The sequence below is a fragment of the Benincasa hispida genome, chromosome 6 (assembly GCF_027475165.1).
Source record: "Benincasa hispida cultivar pf3 chromosome 6, pf3_genome.v1.1, whole genome shotgun sequence".
Lineage (NCBI taxonomy): Eukaryota > Viridiplantae > Streptophyta > Magnoliopsida > Cucurbitales > Cucurbitaceae > Benincasa > Benincasa hispida.
The window spans coordinates 42,508,924-42,524,836 of NC_143483.1; the positions used below are offsets into that span (position 1 = coordinate 42,508,924).

General features: G+C 32.8%; 1 protein-coding gene across 1 annotated transcript; it reads left to right on the top strand.

Moving 5' to 3' along the window:
* Positions 1–8,831: 8,831 nt before the first annotated feature.
* On the top strand, positions 8,832–15,232 carry LOC120079010 (26S proteasome regulatory subunit). Its single transcript, XM_039033176.2, has 5 exons — positions 8,832–9,121; positions 9,613–9,673; positions 13,379–13,483; positions 14,099–14,453; positions 14,864–15,232. The coding sequence occupies exons 1-5, from the start codon at positions 8,981–8,983 to the stop codon at positions 14,883–14,885; spliced, it is 684 nt and encodes a 227-aa protein (XP_038889104.2). The 5' UTR covers positions 8,832–8,980; the 3' UTR covers positions 14,886–15,232.
* The last annotated feature ends 681 nt before the right edge of the window (positions 15,233–15,913 follow it).

The following is a 15,913-nucleotide window of genomic DNA, read 5'->3' on the forward strand; positions in this document are numbered from 1 at the left end:
AAACCACATTCATAATGCAACCCACTAAACCAGTGCAAATTTCAAATTTTCTAAATTAATTCTACGAGTTGGCTCTATACCAATTGTAGGGATGAAAGTCCTAACGTTATGGAATTACCAAGACCTAACTCGAAATCAATTGAGAAATCTTAAATACCAATACACTGGGAAAAATACAGAATATAACAGAGACAAAAAAATATCAACTTACTGTAAAATTTTTAGGTTAAGCATGCATTACAATTAGGAATTCAATTCTACAAATGAAAAGATCAGTTCTCCTTATCATGGATTTCACGAACACCACCAATTGGGAAACCTCTCTATTCTCTGAGAATTTAGGTAATGATTATATGGGAACCAATCTAAAAAATGAGGAAAAGAAAAAGAGAATTTTTTTCTTTTCACAGAACTCTTCTGCAAAATTTCGTTCTAGAAAAACTTATGTACTTCATTCTTTTACAGGTATTTCAACCAATGGAGAGAGAGAGGGGAAGACATGGGAGTTATCCCACGTTTTTTATAACTCCTACATGGGAGTTAAACAAAAATCAATTGATTTAATTAATTAATTTTAAATAATTAATAATTAATTAAAACTAATTTAATTAATCATTTAAATCATATTTAAATTAAACATTTCTCACATAACCTATAGTTTTAATTTAATTAATTTAATTAAATCAAATTAAATTTAAAATCATTAATAATTAATTAAAACTAATTTAATTAATGATTTCATTTAAATCATATTTAAATGAAACATTTCTCACATAACCTATAATTTTAATTTAATTTAATTTAATTTAATTTAATTAATAATTAATTAATTATCAAATTAAATATTACATATTTAATTTAACCTACACGTGAATCATATTCAATTGCATTTCTCTTATAATCTACAATTTTAATGTGCATGTAATGCGTATTAATTTTAATCTATAATTTTAATATGAATTTAATTCGTATTAAATTAATATTGAACTCCTTCAAATATTTAATTCTCCCATAAATTGATTTTGAATCATATCCAAAATCAAATTTATATTATAAAGTTTAATTGAAATATAAACTTTATATTATAATGTATTATTATACATTATACTATTTCCCTAAGTGAATTTGAACATTCAAACTCTATTCAAGACATAATTATCTCAATTCTCTTTACAAGCTAGGAGGGGGACCTCATGGACCTACAAATCAGAAGCTTCAACGATGTAAAATTAATTGGCTAAACTCATTAACCTCATCAACCAATATTCGTTAACTGTGGGTACGATCCACTAAAGATCCACAGCTGCACTCTTCTTGTTGCAAATACATTTCTGTGCCTATGAATATAGACCAAGAACAACAAGTTAGTCCTTCACAAAGGTTCGTAACACCAACTGGGTAAAAATTACTGTTTTACCCCCATGTTACTTCTTTATCCTTATGTGTCAATGCTCCTCTAATGAACAACCTGTTTATGGTCCAACCATTAAACAGACCTCTCCTGGACCATGAAAGGGTAGAGCCCTTTGTTCAAGTTCTAGAGATGCCACGTTAGGGAACACTCATCTACTTACCCTATTGTCGAGAATGAGTGAAATTCATCTTGTATTATTATGTTCCTACCTCCTCACTCGGTCTTTTCCTCAAAATGGTAGGTATATTGAGTTGGCGAACTAGCCACTCTCACCCATACAAATTAAAAGGCAATCTCTCGTGAACAGGAATTCATAATATATAGACTCAGGATTAAGACTAAGTTTCTTAGGTCATCCTATTGAAATAGAAACCTAATTAGTCAATGGAGTTGCATCTAGTGGTTACTATTTCCGGTCCAGTCTTATGCAAACTCATTGTATAAGATACCCCCACTCGCATGTCACCTACACAAATGCATTAATTCATTGTGTTTGTATCAAATACAAAGTGGATCGTATCCATAGTGTCACCAGGATAAAGTACCCAGCCTTATCCCTATATTATAGACCCTTTAGGCTATATCTTGAACATTGATCCCTGTATGTCTCCACATACAGTTCAAGACTCATAAGACATCTAGGATGTTAGTTTATTAGATTTTAGGTTATTAAGATAAAACGAATTCAACAAAATCAATAACACTTATTGAAATTACATCGGTAATTCTTTATTGATGACAATCAATTATTTACATTTTCTATCTACGAGTTTTAGGGCATAAAACCCAACACTAGTAATACTATGGATACGACCCACTTTGTAAGTGTTATAACGATTAGATCTAATTCATTCATGTATGTATGTGAGTGGGGATATCCTAAACAAAGAGTTTTTCTAAGACCGGACCATGAAAGAATTAATCTCTCTTTGTAACAACGATGATTGAAGAGATTAATATTTCATAGGATGATCATATGTAACTCAATCTCAATCTTGAATGAGTTATGAACTTTTGCCTATGAAGGCTTGTCATTTGATTTGTATGGGTGAGAGTTGTTCGAGTCGCCGACTAAATAAACCTACCATTTTGGGGATAAGACCAAGTGGGGGTGAGAATATAGCTACACAAGATGAAATTTCCGCCTTCCCAACTTTAGGATAAGTAGATGAGTTGTTTTCTTAAGTGTTGACTCCAGAACTTGAGCAATAAGGCCCCTCTCTCTCATTGGCTCGAGAGGGATTTTGTTTATAGTTGGACTATAAAGAGGTTGTTCATTAAAGGATCAGTGGGACTTGGAGCAATAGGTAATTACAAGGGTAAAACAGTAATTTGATCCAGCTGTAATTACGTACAACTCGTGAAAGATCAGCTTACTAGTAATGGTATATCCATTGACACATAAATATTCTCAGTATAAAGAATTCAACTATGGGTCTTTAGTAAGTAACTCATAGTTAATGAGTATTGATTAGCTTAATTAATTAATCCCAAATTATTGGAGCTTCTAATATGTAACCATTAACTCCCTTGCTAGTTCACTAAGGATAAAACAAGGATTAATAGTTTTGGAAGAATTTGAATTGTTCAAATTATAAGGGAATATATATTAATTGTCTATGTTACAGTTAATATAATGTATATATATACATTATATTGTAAAGTTAATTTTGAATAATATTCAAAATTAAACTATAATAGAATAATGTATTTGAATAAGATTCAAATATTAAATAATATGAATGAGATTCATATCAAAACTATAGGTTAATTTAATATGAATAAGATTCATATTAAAACTTTAGGTTAAATTTAATGTGAATGTGATATACATTAAAACTATATGTTATAAGAGAAAAATATTTTTGAATATGACTCAAATCTAATATTAATTAAATATATGATATTTAATTAAAATTAATTTATTGGATAAGTTAATAATTATTAAATTTAATTTAATTTAATTTAATAAATTAAATAGTAACTATCCTACAGTTTCAGGGGAGTTGGAGGTAGTGAGTTGAGGGGAGTTACCCCTTAACTCACTCATTATGCAGAGATTAAATTCTCATTTTACACAATCACTCTTTCAATTCTCTCCCAATCTCTCACACTCTCAAATCACTTGGAAAAAAGTTCTATGAAAAATTCTTCCCTTTGTATTCCAAAAGAGGTCCCCACAAACCAAGTCTTTGCCAGAGAATAGCGGAGAAGACTTGGTGGTGGTGTCTAAGTTCATGATTGAAGAGGTTGTGAACAAAGTAAGGAATTGAAGAAAATTGAAGAGTTGTCTTCAAAAGTATTTTCTTTTTCCTTGAAGTTCTTCACTGTAAAAGCATGTTTAGTTTAGATGTTTAATCGTCTCTGTATTTTCTATATTTTTTAAAACAATAACTAAAAGCATAGGTAATCAATCGCTTCCATACGAGATTCGATCTCTTCACAAAAGTTATGGAGAAAATCTTGTTCAGAAGGAAAATCCATCGAATCGCAATGTCGTCTATAGCAATACAGTGCCAGCATAACCTCTATAAATATAGAATGTTTTCTAGGTTTTAAGCATCAAGGAGAAGAGGGTAAAGTTCCTACACGAAGCATGAAGCGTTTTCTTCTATTTTCTTTATATTCTTCTTAGGTTTTCTTTAGTTTATGGTTGTTTTCTTTGGATTGACTCGATGTCAAGGAACCTTCACTACTACTTTTGGTATGTATTATTGGTTAATCTTGTTTTAGTTAAGGATTGGATGAACCTTTTGTAATTCTGTGATAATTTCTACTTTGATTGTCTATTCAATATCTAAGGATACTCGATTCACTTTCTTCTCATAATTGCATTTCTTTGTAAATGACTAATAATCTAGACAAAGTTGCATGATTTATCACTATAAATTAAGCCTTAATTCGTAATCGTTGAGCTCCTTCATTGTATGATAGCAAGGTTAAGTTAAACTTGTGAAATGGTTTTGTTATCATTCCGTTAGCATTGTTTTATTAACTTAGTTAAATATCGTATTGTTTGACTTGTTAGGCATTACATGCATGTCACGCATCTTAACTTATCTCTAGAACTTAATGCAGCTAGTTGACACTTTAGTATGCATTACAACTAAACATGGTGGGTGGGTTACTATTTAGAGTTAGAACACAAGAATGAACAACAAAAGAGTCTTCTATATGGATCAACAATAGAAGAATGTGATTGTTACACATTTCATTTTTGTTTTTAGGTGCCTTTACACCAAATGAAGGCCTAGCAAAAGAGGTATTTGCTGCTATAGAGAGAAGTGATGAGAAATTATGGAGGTTGCCATGGGAGGAAAGTTATTGAGAGTCAATAAAGTCAGGTGGTGTTTATATGATCAACAACTAATCCTGATGAAGGAGGTGTCACAATAGCTGCTTTGTTTCTGATATATTATTTTCTTATTTATTGAACTCCTGAATGGGAGAAGTCTTATTTTTCACCTCTTTTGTTCTTTCAGTCCTCATTTATGTTTTTACCAACCAAAGGATATCTTAAACAGATTACACTGTGGGTAGATTTATGCCTTAAAATTCTAAGACTTGGACATATGTTTTTGTAGTTTGTTGAGGAAAATGTCCAATGGATGCACCTTAACATGTTGGTCCTGTTTGGAATATCAAGAAAAGTGTTGCAACTAGATTTAGTGTTTCCACATTAGTGGAGTGGGTTCTGAAGAAATAATTCTTAAGAGATCCAAGGGTGCCAGGGATCTAAACAATAAATCTATAGCTCTAAGGTGGATGCTAAGAGTTTCAAGGGCTGTCAGTATTGAATAGTTAATCTGAATAAAAGTTGTATTAAGTAACTTCAATAAAGACTCTTGTTAATGATTATTGGCTATTGTTAGACTCTTAGACTTTATTTTATCATCTGTCTTATTGATTTTGAGAATATGTTTTTATGATGAGGAAAACAATTTTCATTAGAACAAATGAAAGAACACATATGGGTAATTTAAAATAAAAAAAAGAGTTGAATTATTGAAAATGCTCTGAAATAAATACGTGCATCAAGTAAATTTTGAGTTTAGGACTAGTGAAAGAACAAAGAGAAAGATGATAACATGTATGGTTCACATATGCGCCAACGTGTCTTAACTTTTCTTTTATGTATGTGTAATATATTTAGATTTATTCGGATAAGCAAACACAAACTTTTTCATCTATAAAAGCCTAAAAAGATTGTTTTATAACAAATTCCAAAATTCAAGAGTTGAAATCGAACTTTTAAAAGTTCGAGTATCTTATTGAAACTAAATGATCGATAGTTTTGGAGTACTTGAAGTCAAAAAAACTAGCAAAAACAAAAAGAAAAAATTTATAGATTGGACTCATGTTAAAGATTCTATTGTTGGCTAAATATTTGTTTTAGGATTTTGGTTCCGTGGTTGACTAGGTGTTGTCACAGAAATTGTCACGAAATACATTAAACAATATGCCATTGCTGCAGATTATTTCTTCCTTATTTAAAAAATTTTGCAGTGTTATTTTATATGGATTTTTTCCTTTTTTATTGGTCTGTCGAATTCGTTTGGGTCAATCTACTTTTTCTACTATACCTATATATTTGTAAGTCCTTGCATTATTCGTGTAACAATACACTACCATGTTGTTCGAACTTACATTTAATCGTGCATAATCATTGTTGAAGCTTTCAAAATAAGAAGTTTTCATGGTCTTAGGGGGAACTTAAGATTCCTCACTTGAGAAGGGATTCTCAATCTTAAGGGGAGCCTAGGACTTCATTAGGTGAGAAGGAGTTCTCCAAATAAGGAGGAGCTTAAGTTATATCAGTGAAGCATATTCACAAGTAAAGGGAAAGATAACATCAAAAGAGAGGGAGTCACATACACTAAGGGGAATTGAAGTATGCTTCACTTATATTAGCATACTTAGGAGAACCTACTTTCAATTGAGAATGAGTCTCTCGTCTAGGGAGAGCCTAAGTGATCAGTGAGTTAAGCTCTACGTGTGTCACTATAAATGCTCTTACTTTACAGATAAATAACTACATTGTAAATGCTTGACTCTTTAATGTTAGTGAGTTATTTTTTCCGAACACATTGCTCCCTAGATGTAGGTGGTTGATCACCGAATTAGTTATCAATCTTTGTATGTTCTTCCTTGATTTACTATTAGTTATTATTTTGTTGTCTCAATAAGTGCTTAAACATCCTATTTAACATATGTGATCTGTGTTATAAGTCCACTCTTAAATTTTCAACTCCAATGAGATAAGTGGATGACGATGGATAAAATTCTAAACAAACAAAAGCTCAAAAGAAAGTGTTAGAACATAGTTAGCTCAAAAGAAAGTGTTAGAACATAGATAAAGACTAATTAATAGTTTGCTTATGAGAGAGAGAACTTGATTATGGAGAAGAGTTTGTGAAGGAGATTTTTTTTCTTTTTTCCTTTTTTTTTTTCAATATTGGGAAGAGGGAACGAACCTCTTGACTCAAATATATAAGTGCTCAAAAGGGAAAAAAAATCTATCAAATAAATAAAGTAACTTTACTCATTTTCCTAACATGGTTTGATTTTATTGAATTTATTTTTCATAATTAGTTTAGCTTTTTTTCTTTTTTTTACTAAAATTATTAGTCTGGTTTGATCACCTAAATAGTACACAAAAGCTACTCTAATACTGAAAGGGTCATGTACAATTTGGTTTTCATAAAACTTAGAAATAAGCATATAGACTTTGTTTTTAACCCTAATGGAAAAACCTTTAAAACCAAATTATTATGTTTTTATTTAACTACATTCACATTAGAGATTAGTCATAAGCATATAGGTTTAATAGTTTTAACTTTCTAAAGATACTTCACAGAAGGTGAAATAGACGATGTATTTAGTTCACCATATTTTATTGAGTTAAAATTTCAATTGCACGATGGGTTAATCGGCCATTTGGCATAAGCATGTTTGGTGATGATTTTATTTTTAGTTTTCTATTTTTAAGATTTATACTCATTTTTTCATAAATTTCATACTATGATTCTCATATTTATTGAACAAACTTGAAATTTTTAGTTAAATTCTAGGAAAATTATTTCAAATCGTAAAGCTGTTGAAATATTTAGAAGATATAGCGTTGATAGACTTCTATCAGTATCTATCAGAAAAGTCTATCAGTGTCGATCAACGTCTATGATTGATAGTTCTAAATTTTTGTCATATCTTGTAAATATTTTGATTCATTTTTCTATATTTGAAAAAAAATCCTAAATTCTAATAACAGAAAGAAATATGTTTGTGAATTTTTTTTTTCTTCTCAAAGTTTAGCTTAATTTTTTTTAAGTATCAATGAGAAGTATATATACAAAATAGAAGAGTGTGGTTTTTGTAAGCTTTAATTTTCAAAAATCAATCTATTAAAAAAAATTGGGAAAATTAGCCTTTTGGTCCTCAAGTTTTGAAGAATATGTGTGTTTGATCTTAGAGTTTTAAAAATATACATTTTTAGCCCCCAAGTTTATAATAATAGACTCATTTGGTCCTTAAGTTTTCAAAATATATCTTTTTAGTCCCTAGTTTTTTTAAAATGGGTTTTCCTCAAATAACTTTATACTATTATTTTAAATAATTATATTATATTTTAAATTAGAAGAATAATTTCTAAAAATCATATCATCCCTAAAAACTATTTTTTTTCTAATTTTAAATATCAATCAAACAAAAAATACTTTAAAGATCTTTTAAACTTATTTTTATAAATTTGGGACTAAAAAGAATATATTTTGAAAAACCAAATAGACCTTTGATAAACTTGGGACTAAAAAAAAGTATATTTTTAAAACTTAAAAACTAAATACACATATTCTTCAAAATTTGGAGATTAAAAAGATAATTTTCTAAAAAAAATCAAAAATCAAAAACAAAAATTCAAATAGTTATCCAACCTATGAAACACAGATACTTCATGTGAGGCAAAAAAATCGACACGTATTGGATACCGATACTTCCAAATACTTCCTAGATACTTATCTAACACGTAATTTTGACTTATCTATTTCTACATGTACTTTTTTTTAAAAGCTCAAGTCTAAAACTAAAAGAAAAAAAAAATAAAAGACCAAACCCTAAAATCTTCTAATCTTCATCTTCACATGTGATTCCTCCACAAAGTTCACCAAAATATAAATCATTTGTATATCTTCAACAATTCAATACTTTCATACTTCTCCCTCTAATCTTTTTCTTGTTTGTAATATGAGTAACTTTTCTATTACATTTTGTTAATTATACTTAACATCTTAGATGTTCATTTTTCTTTATTGTATTTCAGTGTTTGTAGTCTATTTTGTATTGTTATTATTAATTTGTATATTAAATTTATCTATATTCTAGATTTTTTTAAAAAAATATATATTAGACGTATTGTATAACCATATTTGTGTCCCTGCTTCCAAGTATCCAACCAAATGACACAAAAGAAAATTCTCAATCTATTTATTGCACATATATTCGTGACAGTTTCTCAGTCACGGCTCAAAAGACTCAATCGTTGAAGAAGAAAGAAGCTTTCAATCGGGAAAAATGGTGGCTTCCAATTTGAAATCGGAGACTATGGATCTGATGCAGAAGAGGACCGCTATCGAAGCCCAGATGAATGCCATCATTTCGCGCCTTTGTCAACCTGGCGGTCCTGGACTCTCTGGAAATCTTGTCGACTCTGAGGTGATTGCAATCACTTCTTTTCCCTCGATTTCCATGATCGATTCAAATTGATTGCAATTCCTCTGTGTTCCTTTTTCCTGATTAGGCTCTGTATTCTAAATCTGAAGTGAAAATTTTCGATTCGGATATTTTGACATGCTCGATTACAACTCTTTTCTTTTGAGGTTTTGTGGAGTAGCCTCTAGCTAACAACCACAATTGCATGTTTATTTTTCTAATTTCTGTGCTAGAAAGTTGTCTGAAAACTTGTTCATGCTCAATAGAAAATTTATAGTATATTATTGATGTTGAAAAACTTTGGTATATTGACCATGAATGAGGTTGGAATTTGTTTGGATTGCAAAATTACAAACAATGCTTGTTTTTCTGTAGAGTGGATAATAGTTTTTGGTAAACTTTAGTCCAGCAGAAGCTTGATTGTTGCAGTACCTTGATTAGATTTAGTTGGTTCAGAACTTACTTTGTACTCTATTTTTTAATTTCTTTTGCAGGGGTTTCCTCGTTCAGATATTGACATTCCAGTTATTCGGTCTGAACGTGGTCGGCTTACTGGTAGGGTGCTGATCTTTTCATTATAGACACAGTTTTTGGTGTGCTAAAAAGTGTGTTTTTTTTTCCCCTTATAAGAATAACAACTTTCATTGAGAAAAAATGGAAGAATATAAGGGCAAACAAAAATACCCCGCCCACAAAAGCAACCCCTTATATGAAAGGAGTCCAACTATGCTAAATGAAACCTATAGGGTAATTACAAATGGTCTTCAAAAGCGAAGCTCACAAAGAAACATGAAAGCGAATCATCGACCAAATCTCACTAGGGTCTTTATCCATACCCCTAAAACGTCCTACTATTTCGCTCCCCCCACAAAACCCAAACAATAGCACACACCCCTGCAAGTCACAAAAAGTGACCCCTCTCCCCCTAGGTAGATTGAAAAGGAACTCCTCGATCGTAGCAACAACATCCCGCTGACAAGTGAACGAAATGCCAAACTCCTGGACAAAACGCTCCCAAACAGAGCTAGCAAACTCGCAACACCAAAGAATATGATCCAAATCTTCCTCCACCTTCCGACAAAGGATGCAATAGATGGCCCAACAAGCGAAGAGAGCTTCCTGGAAAGACGAACCATCGTATTCGCACGGAACACTTGCCAGGTGAAAAACCTTACCTTCTTAGGAACCTTAATCCTCCAAAGGATCGAAAAGATCGAGACACCTAAAGGAGAATGGTCCACAAGACTCTGGAAAAATGTCTTACTAGAGAACCCTTCTAAAGGATTGGGTCTCCAAACCCTCACATCCCTTCTCCTTAGCCTAAAAGAGTAATTCTCAAGCAAAGAAAGAAGAGAGACAATGTCCAATGTCTCCCTATTGGAAAGGTTACGACGAAACCCAAAGAGAAGGAATAAGAATTCCCTGACCACACAAGAAAGTCAACAACAAAATGGTTTTTAAGATCCGACAAATGATAAAGTCTGGGATATAAGACTCAAAGAGGCCTCTCGCCCACCCAATGATCCTCCCAGAAATAAGTTTTCCTCCCCTCCCCCACCACACACTGGATTAACTCTACAAAAGGCGGGAGCTCTTTCGAGATATCCTTCCATAAATTCTGATGGGAACCTTTAGACCCCTTGGACAACCACTCAAAAGGATGGGGGTCGTATTTGCTTACAATAGTCTTATGCCATAGAGTTGGGCTCGGAATAGAAGCGCCACAACCACTTTGGTAGTAAGGCCTTCTTATGTAACCTAAGATTTCCAATCTCAAAACCCCCTGTTTCAACATACTTCTCAATGACCTCCCACCTAATCAAATGCGAGCCCTTTCCTTTTCTTTCCTCAACCCCTTCCCAAAGGAAGTCATACATTAACTTCTCTAGACTCTTACAAACCTTGCTAGGGGCTCTAAAAAGGGAGAAGAAATATACAAGAAGGCCAGACAAAACAAATCTTATCAAAGTAAGTGTTCCTGCCTTAGAAAAATACCTTTTTTTCCAAGACGCTAATCTCTTCCCAACTTTATCCACCAATGGATCCCAAAGAGCAATCGCCTTGGGATTACTCCTAAGAGGAAGACCAAGATAGGAAGAGGGAATCAGCCCAACCTCACACCCTACCAACTCCGACCATCTCTTAAGCTTTTCCTCCTCACAATTTCTTTTAAAAACAGCTAGAATGTGGTTCAAAGTTAAAAACGAGTTCTCATTACCCGAGCAAAAAAAAAAAAGTGTGCCATCTGCAAATTGGAGATGAGAAAGAGACACTCTTTCCTCCCCAACCTCAAAGGGGAAAAAAAATACTGCCTTCAATACACTTCCTCACCAAACTACTCATAATATCCATCACAAGAAGGAAAAGGAAAGGAGATAAAGGGTCTCCTTGCCTAAGGCCTCTTGTGGCCACCACTTTACCCCTAGGACTGCCATTTATAAGAAAAGAGAAAGTCACATTTCTCAAGCAGCCCCACATCCACATTCTCCATTTATAATCGAAACCTTTCTTCGCCATCTATCCAAAAAGTCCCAATCCACATGGTCATAAGCCTTCTCGAAGTCAATCTTAAATAACACTCCCTCTTTCTTACTAAGCCTATGCTCCTCTATAGCTTCGTTAGCCACAAGAGCTTGATCAAAAATCTATCTCCTGGCTATAAAAGCACCTTGTGTTTATGGGATTGTCGACGGGAGTACCCTTCTCAGGTGGCAAGCCAACTTTTGCAATAATTTTATGCACACTTGTAATTAAGCTGATCGGTTTAAAATCCTTCACCCTAGTCACGTTATCCTTTTTGGGAATGAGACAAATATACATTTCAGTCATCAATCTATCCAGAATACCCCTTTCAAAGAATTCCTGAAAGAAATTTTGGGTTTGCTAATAGTAACTTTGAGAGTAAAAAAGGAATTTTGTTTATAAACCCAGCTTTGATGGAGAGAAATGAAAGAACCTACAAGAACGTAAAAGAATTATCTGAATGAAGTAGCCTAACAAACTACAGAAAGGAACCTCAATCCATAAGAATGAAAATTTGTCGATTATTGCAAAAGTCCTTCGCTGCCGAAGCCCAAACGGACACATTAAATTTAATACTTTCCCACAACTCCCTTCGAATCTCTCACTCCCTCTAAAACTTCTAGAATTCCTCTAAAGCTAAATTCCCCAAATAATAGAAAAATGAGCCTGCCATATGATTTTGGCCTTCTCCTAAATCATAACCCGGCAGTCTTTACTTCATGCCAGATAAGACTCCAAAAACACCCCAAGAATCTGTACCAAATTAACTAAGCTTAGTGGGACCTCCACAGAATATATGTTAAGGTCCTCAGACGCTCCTCTGCGTAGAGAGCACCACTGAGGCCTCAAAAAGGATTGGTGCCCCAGCATGCAATCTGAAGTATTGTCTTTCTCATGAAAGATTGACTTGCTAGCAAAGAATTTATCCTTTCTAGGAATCTTCCCCTTCCAGAGTGAGACAAACGAAGGAGTGACAGGGGGGAATATTGACTTTCTCATGAAAGACTGCTTGCTAGGCAAAGAATTTAACCTTTTCAGGAATCTTCCCCTTCCAGAGTGAGACAAACGAGGGAGTGACAGGGAGAAGCAAGGGAACTATCAAAAGATAGAAGAACAAACTGGAAGAGAAGCCCTAAGAGGGGCACGGGGTACAGGAGCGCCCTTCTTCCCTGAAGAATTTAAAAGTAGAAGTAAGCCAGAGACCTCCAACAATTCACTGTCTTAGAGGGGAACAGCGAGACCCAAAAAGTTTTAGCAAGGCAGAGTAAAACATTTATTGAGTCGGTTCAAACTTTCCAGTGAGGTCTCTTTAATCTTAGAGGTATTGAATACTGTAATACAAAAAATTTTAAGTTGTCTTTAGGATCATCGTCAGTTGGAAATGTGTTCTTCTCTGTTCTGCAGCTGTGATGTATAAGGATTTGAATCAAAATGTGGAAGTTATTCTTATTCCTGTTGTTTTCCATAGTGAGATATTACTTCTGAATGCCCTTGTAATGCCATTATCTACTTGCGCTTTCATTTTGGATATTCTGTTTCTCAGCCAAGAGTAAAAAAACTTAATTGTGGATGGTGGGATTCAAATTAATCAGAAACTCACTATTAATGTCTTCATGATGCTAAAGATCGACTTATTTTCTTCAAGCATATCACTAAATGAAGATGTGTACAGTTTATAACATTTCTCACATAAGTTATTACACTTCGAAGTGTTGACCTGCTATTCTATTTTTTCAGAGCTGAGGAATGACCACATGGAGATCACAGAAAAGATTAATCAGAACATACAAGTTTTGCATTCTGCAAAGCCTGCTTCTAACTTGTCACTCTCTAGGGATGCAGGTAATTGTTAAGTAGATGTTATGCTACTAAATGACACTTATCATTTATCATTACATGTCTCAGTTCCAGCTGCGCTTGAATTTCTATTCCATAGTTAACTAATTCAGGTAGAGTTCAACACTTTAATGCTCATAGTTTGTTGCTTGACTCTCCTTTTTTGTGGGATTCTTTTTTTGTATACTCTTCTAAAGTTCAGTTTCTCATTATCAAAATATATATTCACATACACAATTTGGATTCTGCTTCGATTTACAAGGAGGAATTGGTCTTCATGAGTAATTCCTTTGGTTGGTTAATTTCCTTCCCTGATTCTTGCCAATTGTTACCTCTGTGTTGCCTACAACTGGCTTTGTGGGAGAATTTTTATCTTCCCTCACGTTCATGGTTTTCCTTTTCAAGAATTTTGTTTCTTATGAAACAAAAAGTGACAATAAAACAATAATGATGACCAGAATATTAAAAGCCATCACGTGCCTGCCAATTTCACAATTACATACATCCTGTTCTAGAATCATCTGCAGATATCCCTAATGAAAATTGTCTCAAGATGTTTGTGCCATTTGAATAATCATCATGGGATCAATCCTGATTCTATCTATCTCTTTCATCTATTAGGAAATACTGAGGGTTCAAATGGGTCATCTGTCACAACTGTTGCATCCCCATCCTCAAATGGTATTTCTCAGAGCGACTCTTCCACTACCATGGATATAGATGCAAATGGCGGTATACCTTTTGCACTGGTTGATGAAATAGCCAATGCATCGCCAGCAGCAGACGATGGATTACAACTAGGTGATCAAGTTCTTAAATTTGGGGATGTAGAGGGCGGTGATGATCTGTTGCGTAGGCTTGCCTCTGAAGCACAGAGTAATCAAGGTCGTCCAGTTGCTGTTGTGGTTATGAGACATGGTACTCCGGTCAATTTGACTGTGACACCTAGATCATGGCAAGGCCGGGGTCTTCTTGGGTATGTGCATTGCTTGTCCTTTTTCACACTTGTTTAATTCCCAATTTCTCGATTTAATTGAGAAGATTAAATTAGTACTTGATGTAAAAAATGCTCTGTGAAATCCGAAGAAATTGCCCTTTTTTCAATAGCCATCTATTGACAACTGACACTAAGTTTTTGAAAATGAAGTGCATGTTTGGGAGTGATTTTAAAATGTAAAACACTTTTGTCATGTTGAATTCCAAAACACGTCTTTAATGACTCAATTCAATGTTTAATTCTACATTTTTTATCACATTTTTTGTACTATGAAAATTGATTTTGAATTATTAAGAACATTTTCGAATGGTTTTGAAAATATGGCAAATATGATCTGCTAGATTGACTGACCATTAATTAAATTCATTGGTACTATTGGGTGTTTGCAGATGCCATTTTCGGATGATGTAGCTGCCTTTACCCACAAGTTCAACCTGCCATGGTTGTTGATCTCTCTGCTCAACTCTTCTCCTGTTCTACACTATAATCTACTGGTTTAATTCTAGGTTCCATATATGTTTACAAATTTCTCTTTAACTAGTCTGGATTTATAATCCAGTGATTGCCCACCTAACCCCTACTTTTTTGTCATTTGGCATGGAAATTCTGTAAATTGAAATAACAGGATAAGTTCCACTTATGCAATTTTAGTCGTGTAAGCTCCTTATGAAGTCAATCCTTGTTTCTTTGTTGCTTTTAGTGGTAAAACTACCATAGAAAACATGTTACTCTTCTTGAATGAAACCAAAAGTTCTATAGTTTCTTGCTTTCATTTTCCTTAGCTTGTTTATTTTGAAGATTAAGCCAAAAATGGTGAGCTTTCTGTTTTTGAAACTAACAGATTTTATAGATTATAAGGAGTGGAAAGAGATAGATTGAAAAGATGCATCAAAAGCTAACGCTTGTCAGGCTTGCAATCTAGATTTGTTATATGTTTTCAGATTTACTGGATTTAATGAATATGTATTTTGGCAGACAATCTAAATTCTGTTTTTAATATTGTTTCAGTGTTATTTTGAAAACAATATTTTTATGTTTTCATTGTATTTAAAATTTAAAATGCATAATTATATTAGATAATGTTAAAAACATTTAGAAATATAGTATATATCATGTTAGAAACTCAATTCAATTTTTTTAAAAATAAAATATTTATTATGTAATATATTATAAATTAGGTTAAATTTCAAAATCGGTTCCTACTGTTAGGATAAAGTTAAAAGTTTGTCCATATAGTTCTAAAATTTAGATTTTTGTTCCTATGGTTTAATAGAACTTCACATAAAGTCTCTATAGTTTATTAAATTCTTTTAAATAATCGACTATTCATGAAGCGTTTATCAAATCATAGGGAGTAAATTCAAATTAATCATAAGACCTAAATTTTAACCTCTTCCAAACTTAAGGAACAAAAAATCCAATTTATTATATAAATTATA